Source organism: Electrona antarctica, assembly GCF_951216825.1.
Source record: "Electrona antarctica genome assembly, chromosome: 6".
Classification (NCBI taxonomy): domain Eukaryota; kingdom Metazoa; phylum Chordata; class Actinopteri; order Myctophiformes; family Myctophidae; genus Electrona; species Electrona antarctica.
In genome coordinates this window covers 45,827,333-45,847,396 of record NC_136811.1, presented here as the reverse complement: position 1 = coordinate 45,847,396, position 20,064 = coordinate 45,827,333, and the positions used below count along the sequence as shown (strand labels likewise).

Sequence of the window (20,064 nt, the reverse complement as noted above, 5' to 3'; positions counted from 1 at the left end):
CTCATAGCGTGCCACTGAGTGGCGCGCTATGAGCTTGTAGGTCTGCTATTTGTGAAAAATCATGAAAATGCGGCACAAATGCGGCACAAATCTTCTGAATATATATTCGTTCAGAATATAACCTAAATGGGTTAACACTGAGCATTTCACAGCGTATGCTTTTTCAGTTCCTCTTTGACCTCAATGTCAGATGGTCGTGACGTGGCTGTGACTGTCATAGTTGTGACATTTTTGTCCTCCTTGTGTTTCAGTACTCTGGCTTCCAGCAGTCTGCAGACAAGTGCAACGCATGTGGCCATCTGATCATGGACATGGTGAGTGCAAATAGGGTGTGTGTGTGTGCGTGTGCGTGTGCGTGTGCACGCAGAGGCAGATTCCTTCCTCAAACATTCAGTAACTCCACCCGTAATAAGCTTCCTGTGGGCACATCTGGATAACTACTCGGGAGGAAGTGGCGACTGTGGTGTGTGTGTGTTCACTTTTTCCTTTTTAAGCATATGAGCTCTAGCATCTCTATTCTGGGCATGTCATAATAGACGAACAGCGTTTGGTTTGTGAAGCAAAACGGGAGGGGTGGGGGGGATTTTAAAATGGTGATATTACCGCACATTACGCGACTCAAGGGTAGCCATGGCTGAATGGTTAGAGAGGCCGCCTGGGAATGAGAAAGTCGCCTGTTCGCCCCCCCGGCCTCGCCCAGTCTATGTGACGAAGTGTCTCTGATCAACTCATTAGACAATATTGACCTATTCGTTGGGAATGCATGCCCACCGTTGCCCGGTTATGCAGTACCCATTGCACCCATCGTCAGACCCCGAACACCCGGGGTTATTTAATCCATTAAATCATAGCTCCCAGCGATTTATAGCAGCGGAGCACATTTAGCGACGGACCAGATGCTATCCCGGATGTGGCTGAAGTAGGTTGATGTAGCCAAAACAACGGGAGGTATGATTAATTCTCACACGACTAGCGACGGGACTGCGATGGGCCGTCTAACTTAGAATTGGACGGAATGATTTAGATCAAGAGTTATTCACGTTTTAAGATTTTCGATCTCGTCGGCTGAAATGGGGGGGGACATTTTCGATGACGACCCACCGGAAAATAACATTGAATGTTGCGCAACAGACGCTCCCAGCCTGTGGAGCGATGCGATCGGTTTTGATATCAATAATCTCCGTCCTTTTGATCAATCTCCGTCCTGAGCGCTGGGCGTTACTAATTGATTGAACGGAGAACTCCGTCCTTGCCACTCAGGGTGTAAACGACATGCACATCCACAAGCCGAATCTGGGCAGCTTCTGAGCGACCAACAGTAAACAAGGACCAATAAGTAAACAGTCGCACACTGAGGCATCTGCCACACTCCAATGTGGCAGATGCTTTATTGCACCACAAGAAAGCTGTGACGTTTCGAGCTCAAAGCTCTTCCTCAGACTTTTTGTGGTGCAACAAAGCATCTGTCGCATTGGAGCCTGGAACTTACTCCCAGCTCACATTGAAGCTGCCCCCACCCTCGCCACGTTTAAAACCACACTCAAAACCCACCTTTTCAGACTCTGATTCCCTGCCTAATTTCCCTTTTTTAAAGATGGAGTGCCATGTTTTTTTCTACCCTAAAACATGATCATCAGGTCTTATTGTTATATAAGGCGGTATAATTTTTTCAAAAAAGTGTACAGTATTTGTTAAAATGTTGTTTTTATGTTGGCACGCCCACCAGTTCATTAATTGTGCCTGGTTTGCCTGGTGGGTGGTGATGGGTGGTGAAGGTGATCCACCTGAACTGAAGCCGCACCCACAGCTGTAGTTGTATGATAAAGGGGGAGGGGTGGGGGGGGGGGGGCTGATAATGTGATGTCACTATATTACTGTTTATTTCATTGGCCCGTTTGACTGTCAAGGGTTCAGCCTCCAGGAAGAAACCCTAAATACAAAGTGAATACACCATTGCACATAAAAACGACTCCAGGGTGTCTAATGAAGTACTGTCACCTCATAGACACATGAACTGGAAAAATAAAAACATTGTGGCACTCCATCTTTAACTTATGTTTTTTTTGTTTTACCGTACTTTTTAATATTTGTTTTTCCTAATCAAGTTGTTTTGCAAAGTGACTTTCAGTACTCGCGCTATATAAATTGTATGTATTATTATGGTAACACTTGCTCATAAGGAGTATTATTACAGATGGATAGAGCCCGCACACCAGAATAGGTACATTTGTTTTAATTTAACACAATCCATGCTAGCCCTCTAGGGGAAATTGTGGTGCAAGTGCCAGAAAAATGTGTGAAAAACCAAAGAAGAAGGTCCCCCTGACTAACCAGAAAGTGCAGCCCACCCATAGCTGTTGTTGCAGTGTAGGAGGAGCAGCATCGCCCGGCAGCAGCATCATTATTTGCTTAGCTTGTTTTCATGTTTTATAAGGTCCTAAACCTCCTAGATTGTCTAATTTTGAGCAGAAAAAGGACAAATAAGCGTGACATGCGGCCGCTTGCATGTCGGATTCCATATGTAGGCTGTCTAACATGTGGGTAAAAAAAGACATTTACTTTTAATTACTGGATTAGATGACATCCTGGTTCCTGGTGGGTTGTTTGTGGACAGAAAAACGAGGTCCCGCGTTCTTGGGCAAAGATTGTTTAATATTCATCTGACAGTGTTTCAATCCTGTTGTGGATCTTCATCAGGTCATCCACAACGGGATCAAAACGTTGTCAGACAAATATTAAATAAAGAAGTATTGTTTTTGTACCTATTCTTGTGTGCAGGCTCTATCCATCTGTAAACTGAAGTCTCTTTAGACCAGCCGCCCACCTGTCGATGTGTGTTACCTACTTACCTCTTTAAAGGAGGAGTATTAAGCTCACACATACAAGCTGGTGGGAAAACATCAGGGCCGAGACTGAGACCCAGGATGTGTGTGGGTGTGTTCTTGCGATGACAAAGTAATGAGTTGAAGTGTACCAGCATATAGGAACATGAGTGTACATGTGTTCTCCATACACACCCAGCATGCTTCATGTACAGCCAACAGTAAAGATGGTGTACGTATGTCTCAATGGCTTCTTTAATACATTGTTGAAAAGACCCCCCCCCCCACCCCCAAAAAAGAACAATGGTTCTTTTGTCTTGATCTCTTTACTAAAAAGACAGAATGAAGTCTGTTCATAGTGTATTGACCTAATATTCTCCTTCTTCGTGTGTGCGCGTGTGTGTGCGTGTGTGCGTGTGCTCGTGTGTGCGTGCGTGTGCGTGTGTGCGTGCTCGCGTGTGCTCGCAGATCCTACAAGCTCTTGGGAAGTCGTACCACCCAGGCTGTTTCCGCTGTGTCATCTGCAACGAGAGCCTGGATGGAGTGCCCTTCACTGTGGACACGGAGAACAAGATCTACTGCATCAAAGACTATCACAGGTACTCATGGTTGAAATGAGATCTACTGCATCAAAGACAGCTAGCAGCATAATGACAAACACAGTCAGTCAATAAGTACCCAATGACATAACTGTGTTTGTTTGTGCTCAAACAAACGCAGTGCCTTGCTGAACCTTCTTTTTCACTTACACCTCTGAGAATTTTGAACTAGCTGAACACCACTGCAGAGACACAAATACGAACGTTGTGTGTGTGTGTGTGATTGGCCAGACACTAAGGGCTCCGTGTTCGTCACCGCTAAACCCCTTATCCCTAAACTTCTTTGCCTTTTTTTACTATTTTGAAAAACATTTTTGAATAGTTAAAATGGCCAGTCTACAACCTCACAACGTGTCAATGTAGATTGGCTAGTTGAACTATTACAAAAAAAATCTAAATAGTAAAAAAAGGGAAAGAAGTTTAGGGATAAGGCGTTGACGGATAAGGCGGTGACGAAAATGGAGCCATATGGGCTCCGTTTTCGTCACTGCTAAACCCCTTATCCCTAAACATCTTTGCCTTTTTTTACTATTTTGAAAAACATTTTTGAATAGTTCAACTAGCCAATCTACATTGACACGTTGTGAGGTTGTAGACTGGCCATTTTAACTATTCAAAAATGTTTTTCAAAATAGTAAAAAAAAAAAGAAAAAAAAAAGGCAAAGAAGTTTAGGGATAAGGGGTTTAGCGGTGACGAAAATGGAGCCCTAAATGTTCGGTTATTTGGCGATGTTGGGCCGAGGCTCCGACCAGCCCTTGCACTAGGCAGAGTTAAAGTGAGTAACACGCACGGTACACGCACAGTGAACTAAATGCTCCAATGATAGCTTATATTTGATGAACTCAAACGTGCATTTTATAGGGTTTTTATTAATTCATATTAATTAAACACTTACAATCATACATTTACACGTTCTGTTCACACTTCCCCTAACTTCCCCCAACACAAGATGACAGTATCCCGGATTCTGGATTACAGTCCTATTGGTACAGTTCTATCTGCTCTGTTGGTAGGGTTTACTATCATTTTACACTCTAAGCTCCCAGATTATGGTACAGCTTAGCTTGTCATTGTTGAATCTCAGACTTAGTTCAGTATCATGTGGCACATTAAGTGGCACATTGATTAAGTGATTAAGTGTAATCATGTGGTTTTAAATCTGTCTTATCATAATCAAATGGTAATTAAACAATGATCGGGATGACAAGAACACAGAGAGAACACTGGTTACAATCTAAACATCATATTACATCGATTATGAATAATGCACAAACATCTATTTATAGCACATAATATATAGCAAATACATTACCGCTGGTCTCTGCCTAGACATGTTCACGTTCGATGGTATGGTGAATCTAATTTACACTCTGTGCCATACAGAATAGTCAATGCAGCCTTCTGACTGATCCCACCTCCATACTGACACTTTCAGCCAATCAGATCCCACAGACCATCCAGCTTGCACCTCTGGCTACAGCAGCTCCTATTACAGTCCCTGTAATGTCTAACTACTTTAAACTGCTTAGATTATTACAGGTATTTATCATTTAGCCTTTTTACCAACCCAATATATAATAGGTTATTTAGAACACATTTACACAATTGAAAGGGATTAAAGATAGGTTACTTCAATTATTGTATGTTCTATGCTGAGTTGACTCTCCCTGTGAAGAGGAGTCAATAATGGCCTGTCTCACAACAGGAGAAAGCCGTAAAACCCCCGATAACCACCGGTCTGTTTTGTAGAATGGAATGTGGGGACCTGGGCTCTCTCACCCCAGAGGAGCTGCTTAATCTCCAATCAATCTGACCCAATATATAATTTCTCCTTATGAGTACAAATCTCGCACACCCATAATTATCCAAACACTAAATGTGCAGCCTATTGTACGTACAGTACTTGACTATTTTGTCTGCTTACTTGGGTGCCGATGACGCCAAAGTATGATGAATGTAGGAAGTTCATTACAGAAACTGTGGGTGAATCCTGGTGGCTCAGAGCAGTTCATGGCCTTAACACCACACTGGCACAGAACCAGCTGCCATCCCCACTTCACTTCACTTCACTCTCTCACTCTGCTTTTCTCGCAAATGAAGAAAAGATGTTGACATTGTTAACAATATCAAAGTGAAGTGTTTGAGTCCATTAAAGAGTGGTATTGATGTTTGGCCTCTGCTAAGCTATGTTTCAAATGAAAGCACGACCAGATCAGGTTCAGGTGGTCCACGGTGGGTTGGGTTTCCCTCTGTAACACCCCCCGGCTCCGCCACGTGCGGCAGACACTTGAGAAGGCTCTCAAGGAGTGTGTGTGGGTGCGGGGGAGTACTTGCTGTCCTGTTGCAGTTGAAGGTGTGTGTGTGTGTGTGTGTGTGTGTGTGTGTGTGTGTGTGTGTGTGTGTGTGTGTGTGTGTGTGTGTGTGTGTGTGTGTGTGTGTGTGTGTGTGTGTGTGTGTGTGTGTGTGTGTGTGTGTGTGTGTGTGTGTGTGTGTGTGTGTGTGTGTGTGTGTGTGTGTGTGTGTGTGTGTGTGTGTGTGTGTGTGGGTGGACTGAGGCTGCGAGTGGAAAAGCAGCACAGCTCGTGACTTTCTGCTAGAACAATCAGTGCGCTGTGAGCTGCAAAAAGTAAAAAAGAAAACCTGGATGCTCACTCTCTCCACTTAAACTCTCCACTGGTTTTATGGAAAGAAACCAGGAGGACAAATGCCACTGCATCACCAATGTTATGTAATTCTGGTCACCTGTGGATGCACTGTGTGCAGACCAGTACAGCATAGCATCGCTGTGGGCAGAAACCTCTTATCTCCATATTATTTTTGCGTTTTTTGTTTGTTTGTTTGTTTTTGTTACCCTCTTGGGTCCATTTGGTTCCATGTGTCCACTCTCAGAGTTGAGGTGGGGTTATTGATTAAATGGCTCTATATTCTGAGTGCAATCGCTGTGGCTATTTATGTATGTCAGACTCAGTCATGGCCCTGGACACTGAGGCCCTGGGTGCAGACATCCAGGTGCCAACCATCTGCAGGCAGGGGAAAAAATGAATTCATTTAGCTTTTGGATTTGTTTTGTTTTCCTACTCTTTAACGATTGGTGGAATGATGTGCGTGAGAGAGAGCCAGCACATCTGCAGACCTGGCATACCCTTATCCCTGCTTAGTAGAACCAGAACCCTGCGCTGCACACCGTCTGTGCATGGCTGATACTAGGGTGGGTTGAGAAGTGTAGACCGTTGCAGTCCGAGAGGGAAAGTGTGGGGTCAAGTCAGCTTGTCATCAATGTAACTTGTGCTCATATTTAAAGTTGTGAAAGCCTGTCCATGCCGAGAACGATAACTACTGTATTGTATGTTCTTTCAAAACAATCCTATTTCAAGTGGATGGCCCCACAACACGTTCAGAGCAAATTGATGACAACCAATCACAATTCATCCAAACTGACAGGGTGTGGATACCCTTCGCCCAAAACTGAGAAAGCATCTGAGACATTTTAGATTTTTGCTATTCAAAAATAGCAGATATACTGCACTGGCGTGCTACTTTTGAACATTTTGAAAAGTCTGTGTGAGAACTACTGATTCAGACGGGCATTTGTAGAATTGGCCTCAGGTCTTAAATGGTTAAGGATTGAAAGGGGTACATACACCAGACACCATGCACAGTTAGCCTGGCTAATAAACCAGACCGAATCAGCCGTTGATATTAGTCTGGCTTATTAGCCAGGCTAATGCACAGTAGCATTATAATAATCTTAGGCTCAGGGTTTACAGTTGAAAATGTTCTATCGTGACATTGTTTCTTTGTTTGTGTGACTCTCCCAGGGTCCTGGCTCCTAAATGTGCAGCCTGTAACCAGCCCATCCTTCCCTCTGAGGTAAGACCACGTCAACCTGCAATACGGAGCACTTTAGTCATGAGGATTATGTCACAACGTCGTGTGTTGGTTCAAAGTCCTGTGGACAGGTTCAGTGCCAATACATTACGGCATGCTCTGTTATCAGCCACAAATGGCCTACTCTTGTTTCAGTTTACGATAGACTGATAGCTAAAATAAACCACAGTCAACCCCTGTAACTGCAGACTGTGGTTAAAGCTGGTGAGGTCATCCTTTCACGAAGAATGCGTCAAAGGTGAATAAGAATCGGAATCACTTCTTTGAACATTCCTACAAGGAATTGTCTTTACACACCGTGACTGCCCAACAAAACAAATGACTGATGCAAAACTACATCAAAAAGTTTCAAATGAATTCAATGTAGATACAGTATTTTTGTAACAAGCTTTACAAAAGAATGTCACCGTTTTAAATCTTTACCAAAACCGACACAAAACCACTTTCAACCCGGTGTCCCCATTTTGACATTATAGGCAGGGTTTTTGTTAAAAAAACAATTCATAAATGGCAAAACATAGCATTGCGATGGGACACGTTGTGCAGATCTGATATTTCCGCTACTGTTACCAAGGCAAGTCATACAACAATGTATAAATACTAGGGCTGTCAACAATTTTAATCAGATTAATCACAGCTTAAAATGAATCATGATTTATCACCATTCGAACTACCGGTATGTCCGGAACCGAAAGATAAGTGACTCTAGCTCTCGCTCTCTTCATGTATCTGTCTCTCACCCCGTTGTCATGCTATGTGATTTGAGCTGCTACCAATGTAAATTGTGCAGCCTTTTACCGACTTGTGTATTTCCCCTTCTAGATAGGGCTTCTCTTTCCATCTCGTTTAGATCTATCAGCCATCAGATACCAGAGTGATGACTAGTGCAGAGTGGATGGGATTATGGAATGTATGGGGCGGGTCATCTAAGCATGCATTAATTGTGTTACAATTTGTAATCTGTAAAGGGGTTGGCGAAAGGGCCTTTCTGTGTGGAGTTTGCATGTTCTCCCTGTGTCCCCTAGGGTAGGTACCCTCACAAAAACATGCAGTAATCCTGGTCTCTAAAACTACCTCCCCCTGGCCAGCCGGGGCGCCTGATGGAACTGGTCGGAATAACGTGTTCCTTCCACGTGCTATGTCCGGCTGGGGAAACTCCCCCCAGTCTGGTGAAAAAAAGCAGCTTGGACTCCTCATGCATAGAAGGAGGCATGAGGTCAGTCCGCTGCTATCCTGGGCGCTACACTTCCTGTAGCGCCCAGGATAGCATTAGATAATTGGCACTGGGTGGAAAAACTGGGTTGCAAAATCGTGGGATAAAAATTAAAAAAAAAATGTAATCTAATCTAACTAAGATATATGGTTTCTGCCAGACAGTGATGTATAAATGTCCTGTGTTGAACTGATGAAATGAAAAATAACTGTACCAGCGAATACAATGTCGCGTTATCCAACCCTGTCGACCTGTGTCTCATGTGGTTACAGACCGATGAGCTGCCTGGAGGTGAACATGAGTAACAGGCAGTGGCGTAAAGTAACATTTACCCAAGTACTGTACTTACTACTTAAGTACATTTTTAGGTACTTTTACATGAGTATTTCCATTTTTTCCATTACAATATACTTCCACTCCACCACAACAGAGGCAAATATTTGTTGATTTGTTTTACAGATGTGAATGAGGAAAAACGTTAAAAAGTTCAGTTAGTTCAAGCTTGTGGATCTTCTACTTTGTATGCTTTTGTGCGCCGCTGTAGTATGATCAAGTAGAGATATGTACTTGGTAACTTCCCCACCACTGGTGGTACTGTAGGTATTGGATGTCTCAAGGTCGTGCCCCTAAGGAAGAAGTGAGGATGATTTAGCGTGTGCCACGCGGTAAGGTATCTCTTTAAAGACCTGTGGTGATGTGGAGCGAGGGGAACGTGGTCTGAGGCGTGCGTCAGGCGATCAGCTTTCCCTCTTTTAAAAGAGTTGTTCACCTGGTGAACTTTAGCCAGCAGGTGTTCAGTAAACATGCCATGCTTGTGTCACCGTTCGTATCGCGTACCAGTAGTCACAAGCTCTTGTTAATACTTTTCAATGGTTAAATATGTGTAAAGCCAAAACTTAACCACTTTCGACCATTATTTGCAAAAAACATTTGAACTTAACTTTTTGTTTTTTTGGTGAAAGGCAAAAATAGCTGAGCTTGTAGATCAGCTGTTTGCTACTTTTGCGCAATACTGTCATAAAATAGGTATAAGAAAGTATAAAATATGAACCTTAACACACAATCCAAGTCCATTTGAATACAGTAAAAAACAAAAATTACAGTGCAGAAGAATAGAGTTAATAACAATAAGGCAATGACAAGGAGACATGTTTTTAGCTGTGCGTTAAAAGAACAGTTTTAGCAGACCTGCAGTTTTCTGGGAGTTTTTTTCTAGATATTCATGTGGTACATAAAAACTGAACACTGCTTTCCCATGTTTAGTTTTGATTTTAGGGAAAGAAAGCAGACCTGGATGGTTCATATCACATCACACAGTGAACCATGCTTGCTAAACCAACAGTATTTTTTTTTTTAAATAATTTTGACATACAAAGATCCAAGAACTGGAGTGATGTTCTCCACTTTCATGGTATTAGATAAAGTGTGGCTGTACTCTGCCACTCTGTTTCTGTTTGCAGATGGGTAATAAATAATCAATAGGCCCTTGTCCTATTTTAGACCACCGACTAAAAGAAAATGCCAGGTGTGGGAAGTGCATACAGTACTTAAGTACACAGTAATTTATTAAATGTACTTACTCTCCACCACTACATACAGTACTTGTCAGAATGCAACTCCAAACCTCCAAAATTAGAGCTGACTTTGCTGGAATGCCCTCCCCTCCCCTCCTCACAGTACCATACGTGGGTATTCAGAGGAGGGGTACAGTAGTGTGCTCATACTGTATGTACAGTATGTGTGCAGGAGGGTTACTTAGTTTGTCCCGCACCTGCATGAAATTTGTCATGAAGTCGTCCAGTAAAATTATTGCTTACCACAAGAATGCATGACCTAAGCACAAAATTATGACAACTCAGGCTATTTTATTTATCTTGGTTTGTAAATCTTGCACACTTGCTTTTTACAGTATGTTACAGTATTTCTGTATGGGTCTGAATACCTTTTTATCTTTGGGTCAAAGTGTTTCTTTTTTGAGGGGCGCTAGTCTGGCTTTGTGTGTTCCGCCTGTGACATCATGTCTGTGGACTTGTTGTGACGTTTTTTGTTCCGTAGAAACGTTCAGACCAAGTAGATGGCAAATTACATCACGTCAATATAAATGCATCTTAAAGTGCTTAGGTCGCCAGCATTTATTGATAAATTGTGATATAATTCACACCAGCGTTCATCTCTTATTTTGAAGAGCCAAAACTCCAGACCGGATGTTATGATCTTATGTTAGGGTGTGTGATTTTTTTTTTGAGGGGCCTAGATCTAGCTTTTGGTGTGTCCACAAACATTAAATTCCCATTGACAATGAATGGAAGATTTTACGTCATAGTGTCTGACTCTGAACAAGTTTTACGTCATGATGATGTACGATAAGAGCGCCCCTCACTTCACACAGGTGTGATTTTATTTTTTATTACACATGGTTTAAAATGCTGTGAATGTTATTGGTCAGTATTACGACCCGGACTAGGGGAACCTTGGGTCGCAACATCAAAATGGACTCCCTCCTACCCAGTTCCCAATTCAGACGGACCACACATGGTTAAGATCCTAAGGCTTTAGGATTTATTTGAGTAAAACGCATTACAGTGTACAATACCTCAGGGTGGGGACCAAAACACAACTCCTAACACACAAAGGAAATCAAAATACAAAGTTGACAAAAAGAGAGGTCACCCACCCCTACATACCCATGGCATTACATCTAGAGCACAAAGAGAGGTCACCCACCCCTACATACCCATGGCATTACATCTAGAGCACAAAGCTAAAAACTGAACAAAGTGCTGGTGCTTAGAACTTGGCTAGAAGGAAGACATCAGAATGACTGCAGACAGCCAGCTTTATAGAGGAGCCTGTTCACAGGAGCCAATCACCAGCAAGGTCCACCTGGTAGTTAGCCACTCACATTCATACACCACTCCGTCTACTCACACAAGCTCACTCAACACTCACACACTCACTCAATCACTGCTCATCACACAGTCACCCCAGCTGATCCTGCATCAGTCACTCCTCATTCTCTCTCTCTCACACGCACGCACGCGCGCGCGCACGGGAGCAGACGCTAGTCCGACATGCGGATGAATGTCGGACTAATGCCCCGTCTGAAAAGCGTCCACCTCCCAAAAGGACAGCAACACAGGAATATACACATGAGGCAGGATGTGGAATGTTTACAGATATGATTGACCTACAGTATCTGTCCATGTCTGTCTGTCTCTCCAGGGGTCAGACGAAACCATTCGAGTTGTATCCATGACCTATCTGTCCATGTCTGTCTCTCCAGGGGTCAGACGAATGTTTACTGATAGGATTGACCTATCTGTCCATGTCTGTCTCTCTCCAGGGGTCAGATGAATGTTTACTGATATGATTGACCTATCTGTCCATGTGTCTGTCTCTCCAGGGGTCAGACGAAACCATTCGAGTTGTATCCATGACCTATCTGTCCATGTGTCTGTCTCTCCAGGGGTCAGACGAATGTTTACTGATAGGATTGACCTATCTGTCCATGTGTCTGTCTCTCCAGGGGTCAGACGAATGTTTACTGATATGATTGACCTATCTGTCCATGTGTCTGTCTCTCCAGGGGTCAGACGAATGTTTACTGATATGATTGACCTATCTGTCCATGTGTCTCTCTCCAGGGGTCAGACGAATGTTTACTGATATGATTGACCTATCTGTCCATGTGTCTGTCTCTCCAGGGGTCAGACGAAACCATTCGAGTTGTATCCATGGACAAAGATTACCACGTGGAGTGCTATCACTGTGAGGTGGGTTCAAAACAAACTTTTAGTCAAAACGTGCATACCTGTAGACGCACATCCTATGTGGGCGCTGGCATGTAAAATATGAAACCTGCCAGGCGCACTGCTTTTCTTGTTAATTCGTTGCTGGGCTCAGTGTGTGGTGTGAGACCAGCAACTTTGTATCGTTAAGTCTGGATTTGGCTCTTTGTGACAGAGAAATGACCTCAGATGATGTTCAGATTCAGACTACAGCTGGTAGTGCCACGACTGCTTGTCAAAGAGCTGTTATGGTAAATGGTGCATTTATATAGCGCAGAACGCTTTGTTAGCGCCAACCTGCACATCGGGAGCTATTAGGGGTTCAGTGTCCTGCTCAGGGAGTACTAACTCTGGGGGATCCCGGGATCGAACTGGGAACCTTCCCCTTCCCATCCAGCCACTCTACCCCTTAGCCACTGCCGCCCATGAGAGCTAGAATGAGAGCTTAATTCATTTGTAGGGCTTACTTGCAAGCTAAAGCTTAAAAGCATTAAAGCCCATCGTCAATTTAACTCCCTAGGGTGTACAAATGTAACCAAATTGACCCGTAACACTCTGGGGATTTAAATGAAAGCAGAGGTTTTTTATAGAGAGAGGCCGGGGAGCACCTCATCAACTCTGAGGATTTTTACTTGAGCACATCTCCTGTTTCGCTGGAGGCTGAGTGACTGACAGCTCTCATTGTTTGGAAACACATCAGCAGCTCCTCAGGGGGACAGGGGAGCATTTTTGTCCAGGCCAGTGGTTCTCAAACCTTTTCGCATCGCATGCATTTGGCCGCAGACCCCCGGACAAGATTTAGGTTGAAACTTTATTTATTTTAAGATAAAAAAAAAAAAATTGCAGCTTAATTGTAAATAAGTTTAAAGAGGTGGAACACGTTTCTGATTCTGTATTAACTCATTTAGCGGGGGGCTTTAACATAACGGCTGAGGTTTGCCAAGCTCGCCGTCATACTGACTGTCATGCCTTTGCTATGAACCTCGTGTTCATACCTGCTACTTTTTTGTGCTACAGTATTATGAAGAAATCACTGATTTCTCTTTTGACCCGCTTCTTTCCTGTTTTGTTTTCCTCCTTGCTCTCTTCTGCTGAAAAAATATAAATAAAAGAACAATTCCACCTTTCAGCTGTGACGATGTGACAAAGTGTGCAATGCTCCTCTTCCTCTGTCCTGTAGGACTGTAAGATGGAGCTCAACGACGAGGAGGGTCACCGCTGCTACCCACTCAACGGTCACCTGCTGTGTCACTCCTGTCACCTCAAGCACATCGAGCCTGGCTGCTCCTCGCCCATCGCTGCCTCCTCCTACCAACGCTAGATGTTGTCAAACAGCGCCATCTTGTGGATCTCCGGAGAACTGAGACTATTTTTTTTCCCTGCCAAAGAATGTGGCTGTTTACTCCACTGGTTTCTCAAGAGGGTCCAGGGGGCTACCGGGGGGCTCTAACTCTGAGTGTACAGATGGAACCAAATGGACCCATCAACACTGACAGGTCCCAGAGAAAAAGTTATATCAAATGGGGGTCTTTGGAATTAAAAAAGGTTGAGAATCAGTGAACTAAACTGGAAGCCCAAATTGCACTGCAAAATCCTGTGCTTTGTTTTGTCTGCTCTATGAAGCCCCTTTTCCACTGGGGTTGAACCGGTTCCATTATTTTTTTTCCTGACTAATTTTGAACCAAATTAATCTGTTCAGACCTAAAAGTTGGTGCGGAACTGGAAAACAATTCTTGCCCTGAAGTGGGAACCAAAGTTGGCATGTCACTATTCAGGTTGGAAGATACAGCTGTGATATAAATCAGATAGAAATAAAGAACGGAACCAGTTCTAGAACCAAAGTTGTTTTGGTGGAAAAGGGGTCTGAGAGTGAACACATGGTACCAAATGAAAATTTTCCCCCTGTTATCAAAGAGCACCATCTAGTGGCTCTCTGGAGAACATATGGGTCAGGGTTACAGACCCATAAGGGTCCATTTGGGCCCTGTGGTGGAACCCCATGTTAAGAACCAGTGGTTTATTCATGCCTCGTTGAGATGTTTATTTGAGGTAATGAGCTGTTGTGCCTTGAAAGCAATGGCCACGTTCATTTCTGTCACAGACGGATGAAATCATTTTCCAAAGCCATTGTCTCCTGGAACACAGCGAAACAAGTCATTACACCCACTGAATACTGATTTTGTAAATATCACTTTTGCATTGGCTGTGTACATATTGGAAATACATTATAAACTGTCTGTACTGTCTGTGCCTTTTCAGCTTCAGTGACTGACACCGGTTCACCTTAAGGGTGCAGCTGATGTGCGAGCCTATATAATTTAATTTTATCCCTGTTCACAGCTACAACTTAGACCTAAACATAATGCTCTTTTCCCACAACAAGAACTATAAGTGAACCGTGTGAAGTATTTCATTGGATCGGTTCTGGGTTTGTTTCCATGCGCTGTGGCTCGGTTTCAGATGAGGTTCTCAGAGCCGTTTCAGGTGACGTAGTCGGAAAGAGCCAATAGTCTTGATTCTCACACGTTTTCTGGTGTGGAATATATTTATATGAATGAGTTTGAATCCATAGGTGATTCCTATATGACAGACAGATGTCACCATGTTAACTTCATAGTGACACAGATGCCAGCCAGGTACCATATATCATATAGCCTATTCAATATTTACAAATGAGAAATTAACACTGAGGATTTACTGTGTACAGTAATAGTTTGTCGCCTCATGTAACCTTTTGCTATTTGACAGGTTGTTCATTACAATATTTTCTGAAATCGAAATTTGTTCTTCCCTGACAACAATGTTGTTTAACTCCTCATGACAATGAAATAAATGCATTATTTCAATTATGAATGTTTGGTTACAAGTTACAACCATCTCAGACTACCAGCTATAATGTGCCACATATTTTGCAACACTTTATTTGGATAAAAAGTAGGATTATTTGAATGACTTGGTAAGTGGTGGATCATCATGGTATGATGGAAATAATTTGGATGACACTTCTGCAATATAACAATCTGCTTATGTGACTTGTTTCCACTGTACACACACACACACACACACACACACACCACTGTATCATGGTCAGTATCATGTCAGCACTGTCTATACATGAAGCTATCTACACTACAGTATGAAAAAGTAGAATATGCAACAGAATTGTATAGGCTACACTACAGTATGTAGGTCCATGCTTCATCTGTCTCACATCTAAGGGTTCCTTGGCCTGAAAACCTTCCTTGCATTAAACAATTAATCTAAAGTAAGTGAGGAAAAGGGTGTATGCTGAAGCCTTTGCTTATTGCGCAGGCCTTTTTTCTTTTTACAGTTTGAACATTTTCTTCAAGTCCCTTCAATCAAATTAAACTTTAATATAAATATACTAAAAAGTGAAAGATACAAAAACATATTTACAAATTTCTTTACACTTTACATTATTGAAGAATTTTCCACAATTCTCGTTCTGTGTATAGCTCCTCCAGCTCTGTTAATGAGCAACAGGTCAAATTTTACATGAATATCAAAACGTGATGGTTTTCATTCAGCACAACCAGGCAGCACAGATTATGGAAGAAAGATTGAGCCGGGAAGGCCCAGACTGACATCTTTCCCCACATGTGAGATCCATGAAACATTATGTTGAGTTGTTGACATTATCACCCGGCCATTATATCTGACTACTATAAACTTAAACTATTAACTATAGGCTACTACTTAACTATAAACAACGCTGACTATTTCCCTCCCAGGCCCCGTCAGACACGTCTGTATGATCAGAACATCATGAACTATTATGAATTAGTATAAGTCAAGAACATAGCAAGGTAAGAATTAGCCATTACATTTTTATATCAGGAGGTGGCGCTAAAATCAACGTAATAATACTCAGCCAAACTTCCGTGCTCTTCAAAATTACGCACATTGAAGAAGAAAAAAGGAGACACTCAAGACAACACGGGATAAATAACTTATCTTTACACAGAAACATTACTTATTACTTATTTTTACACAGAAACATGTGTGTCCTATAGCATCGTTTAAATGCTTAATGAATCGTTTTAATGTGCAAATTAATCTTTTTTTCAATACTCTAGAGGGTACTCTTATTTTGAAGAGATCGTCCCCCGGAAGTCTTATATTTGCTAGCTTATATTTGCTAGAAAAACAGTGCCGGGATAGGCTGCATAAAGGTCACTGTTGGAGCCAAATTGCCTTCCTATTTCATTTAATTTTGTTTATTTAAATGAATGCTGTGAAATTGCTAATTGATGACGTCATGTCACTCATGTGTCAGTCAGAGGGTGGGTGGTTGCCTTGGTAACCCATTATTACCTGTCAGTTGGGTGATTTCACTCAGGTGTGCAATAGGTGAAGCCAAACAGTTTTCGACCGTGACACTATATGCTGTATGTTGCTGGCGGCGTTCATGTCCTGTTACATCAAGTGAGTTTATCTGGTTTATGTTGTAAGCAACCCTGGCCTTTTAAAGGATGGACTCTTGAACTGATGATGTAGAATGTTTAATTCTGGTAACACCGTAAGAGCTAGTTGAGAAAACAACAGAAAAATAGACAAAAAGTTACATATAAGGCAACAGACATAAGTTGTCTGACGAAAATGTTCTATACAAAGACATTTCAATAAAATAATCAATACAGAATAAATCAAAATGTATGACTGTAACCTGTCAGTTACCATATAACACCATGAATAGCTCAAAACAAAGACAATCTCCCTTTAGAGTGTAAAACATGAAATATAAAACACTAAAGTGTAATTTTATCCTTTTAACCATGAAATGTATCCTTAGTTTAGTCCATAGAATCACTGTCTAAACCCAACTATTTATTCATTGAAGTTACCGAAGGCTTCCAAAAATGTCCCAAAACACATAGTCAGAAACACATTCACGTCAAAGGGAACTACCAAAGAGGCAACACAAAAGCAAAGATAACGCAAAACATATCAAAAAATATCATGCAGCAATAACAAACTGTACTGTACCTTGTGGCCTAAGCCAGGTGCTTAAACAAAACGAACATTTGTGGCGTTGTAAACACTAAACACTGAAGTGTTCCTTTGCTGGCGTTGTTTACGTTATTCTATTCTGCTCTGCACTAGTGCCATGTCATTGTCGCGCCAAATGGTACTCTTACTGAACCACTTCCTTCCGGTCTCTCAGTTTCTCAGTTTCAAAACAAAAGCTTGCCCAAAACAGTGTAACAAAACGAACTCAAACACAACCATGTCAGGCAAAACACAATACAGAAGTAGGTTGAGGCACTGACAACAAACCATCACATAAGCACGAAAACAGTTTCAAGACCTCAAAGAAAGAGAAAAGAATAAAAGTAGTCCAGCGTAACTTTGAAGGTCCAAGGGCTAGATTGTCCCAACAGGCAACAGCGCCCTCCTCTGGTCAGGATGAGTAACTGTAGGGCCACTTATGGAAAACAACACTTCATACTCAAGATAGCTCTTGAATGGTTAGTTACACTCCCACCAAAGCGAGAGTGGATTGCAAAACACAAGAGCTTTCTCACAGAAGTAACATTTAAGCAAAGATCCAAATCACACAAAACGTATGCAAAGAAACAACCAAGAAAATAAAGGATGACCTTAGGGAGGGGCAGTTAACCTGTGTCTAGCCGCAAAGACAGTTTCTGAACCGGTAGCGGCATCTTGTAGAGATGCTGCTCTCTCTCATCCAGGTTTCTTTCTCCGAAACAGAGACTACATATGAGTCCAGCTTTGTTCATAGTAGCTTCTGACACCTCTCTCAGTCTCAACTCGTTAAGGGGAGGATCAGTCGTCCCGTTCTTTTCCACTGTTTCCTGATGTCGTCTTCTATAATGACCTTTGGGAAGAGGGGGCCGCATCTCTCCCACCTTGAGAACACCACCAGTGTCATTCCTTTTGGGCTGTAACATTTCTTTGTCATCTTCAATCTTCATATGTTCCTGTTTCACCTCCATAATGTCCATTCTCACAGGTTCTGGCCTTCCCATCCTCCTGAGTTTGGGACAGTTCTTGCAGTCTTCATCATTGGGCTCAGTTTTGACAGAGCCCATCTCTGATCTGACCCGCTTAGAGCGGCGAGAGACACTGCATGTTTCCGTAGACTGACACTGCGGAAGGTTGTGGGGTCTGTAAGCTTTATCTTTCTTGTCGTTGGTCAAAGTCACCTTCTCTGCTGGAGACAGTGCAGGGAGCTCCTGGTCATGGCACGGTATTGAGCGGCCTACAATGCTCCACCCCAGTTCTGTACATACGGCATAGGGTTCCTCTTTTTCTCCAAGGATTACTTGTCTTGGTGCTAGTGCCCTCGAGCAGCTGTAGCCTATCAGGAGGCCAACCCCACAATTCTGCAGAGGTGGCATTTCCTCCACAATAGTAGAGAGATGCTTCCAGTGTCTGGCCGTGTCACAGGTAGGAATATGGGTGTGGTTTACTGGGATATGGTCCTTAGTGTAAGTAGTAGGGAGATCAATGATAACGCTGGAGTTATAACCTCTCACTCTGAGACCTGAAACCTTTTCAGTTTGCATGATGACATCCTTGCCAAGCAGGGTGGTTAGCTTTAGGTTGACAGGACGCGAGTCAGCTTGTAGGTCCTTGCTCACTTCTCGGTCAATAAAGACAGTGTCACTCTGGGTGTCAAGTAATGCGTAAACAAGTCTTTCAGAGTCTGGATTGCTCTGTGATGATACCCACACTGGCACAATCATGGATGTATTAGCTGACGGCCTTTCATGCTCGACATTGAGGGACATAGTAGTAGCTGTATTCTCGTTGGAGTTACCTTGGTTTGAAATAGGTGCCAGATTGGTTTTCTTATAGTTGTCGTCATGCAGAGATGTGGGATGCTTTCCCTTGCAGGTGTTACAGAAGTGTCTGTAACGGCAGTCTATTGAATAATGTCCTGGTTTCATGCAACCATAACCGAGTCTATTGTCTCTTACGTATTGTCGTCTCTCGTCCAAAGGCCTTGTGACAAATTCAGTGCAATCGTGAATCATGTGATTATTGTTTTGACAATACAGACATGGCTTAGCACTTACTTTAGTGGGCTCTCGTTCATGGTTCTCTGCAGCTGCTTGGGTGTGAAGAACATTGGCCTTGTTTGTTCTATTGTCTTTAGAGTTCAGTTTCTCCGATGCAAACTCCGAGGCACGGAGAGCACTGAAGGAGGTGATAGGATTGCAGGCAATCTCTGCTTCCATTGACATGAAGCCTGCAAAGTGAGAAAAACGTGGGAATCTTTGGGTTTCATTCAAGGCCCGTGACACTTGACGATTCCACCGAGCTGCTGCCCAGTCAGGTAACTTCTGTACAAGCTTCTGGTTTTCCTCACAGTCATTCAGTATGTCAAGGCCTTCAACATGAGGTATAGCCTCCTGACATGCATTCAAGAAATCGGCAAAGCATCTCAAACTTTCAGCATCCTTTGGTTGAATCTTCGGCCATTGTGCAAGCCTTTCTCTGAATGCCCTCTGTATAATAAATGGCTGACCATAACGTTGATTAAGCTTGCTCCATGCATCCTTGTAGGCTTCATCGTCGCTTCTGAAGAAAATGCCATCTAGAGTCTTGCGAGCTGGACCACTAACATACCTCTTCAAATAGTGCAGTTTGTCAGCTGACGAGATCGTTCTTCTGTCGATGAGAGATACAAAGGAGGCCTTCCATTCAATGAAATTAAGTGGGTCACCATTGAACACAGATGGTTCAGGTATTGGCAGTCTGTTCA

At 42.8% G+C, this 20,064-nt stretch overlaps 1 protein-coding gene across 2 annotated transcripts in view; it reads left to right on the top strand.

The window, feature by feature from the left end:
* limd1a (LIM domains containing 1a) overlaps window positions 1–15,216 on the top strand; it is a 45,398-nt gene extending 30,182 nt beyond the window's left edge. Inside the window, exons 6-10 of one of the 2 annotated variants that reach the window (XM_079504141.1) lie at window positions 252–314; window positions 3,291–3,421; window positions 7,241–7,292; window positions 12,228–12,296; window positions 13,492–15,216. In XM_079504141.1, the coding sequence (XP_079360267.1) occupies window positions 252–314; window positions 3,291–3,421; window positions 7,241–7,292; window positions 12,228–12,296; window positions 13,492–13,632 (456 nt within the window). In that variant the 3' untranslated portion in view covers window positions 13,633–15,216. The remainder of the gene's footprint in view (window positions 1–251; window positions 315–3,290; window positions 3,422–7,240; window positions 7,293–12,227; window positions 12,297–13,491) is intronic. The other variant, XM_079504142.1, reaches the window with a different exon arrangement.
* The last annotated feature ends 4,848 nt before the right edge of the window (window positions 15,217–20,064 follow it).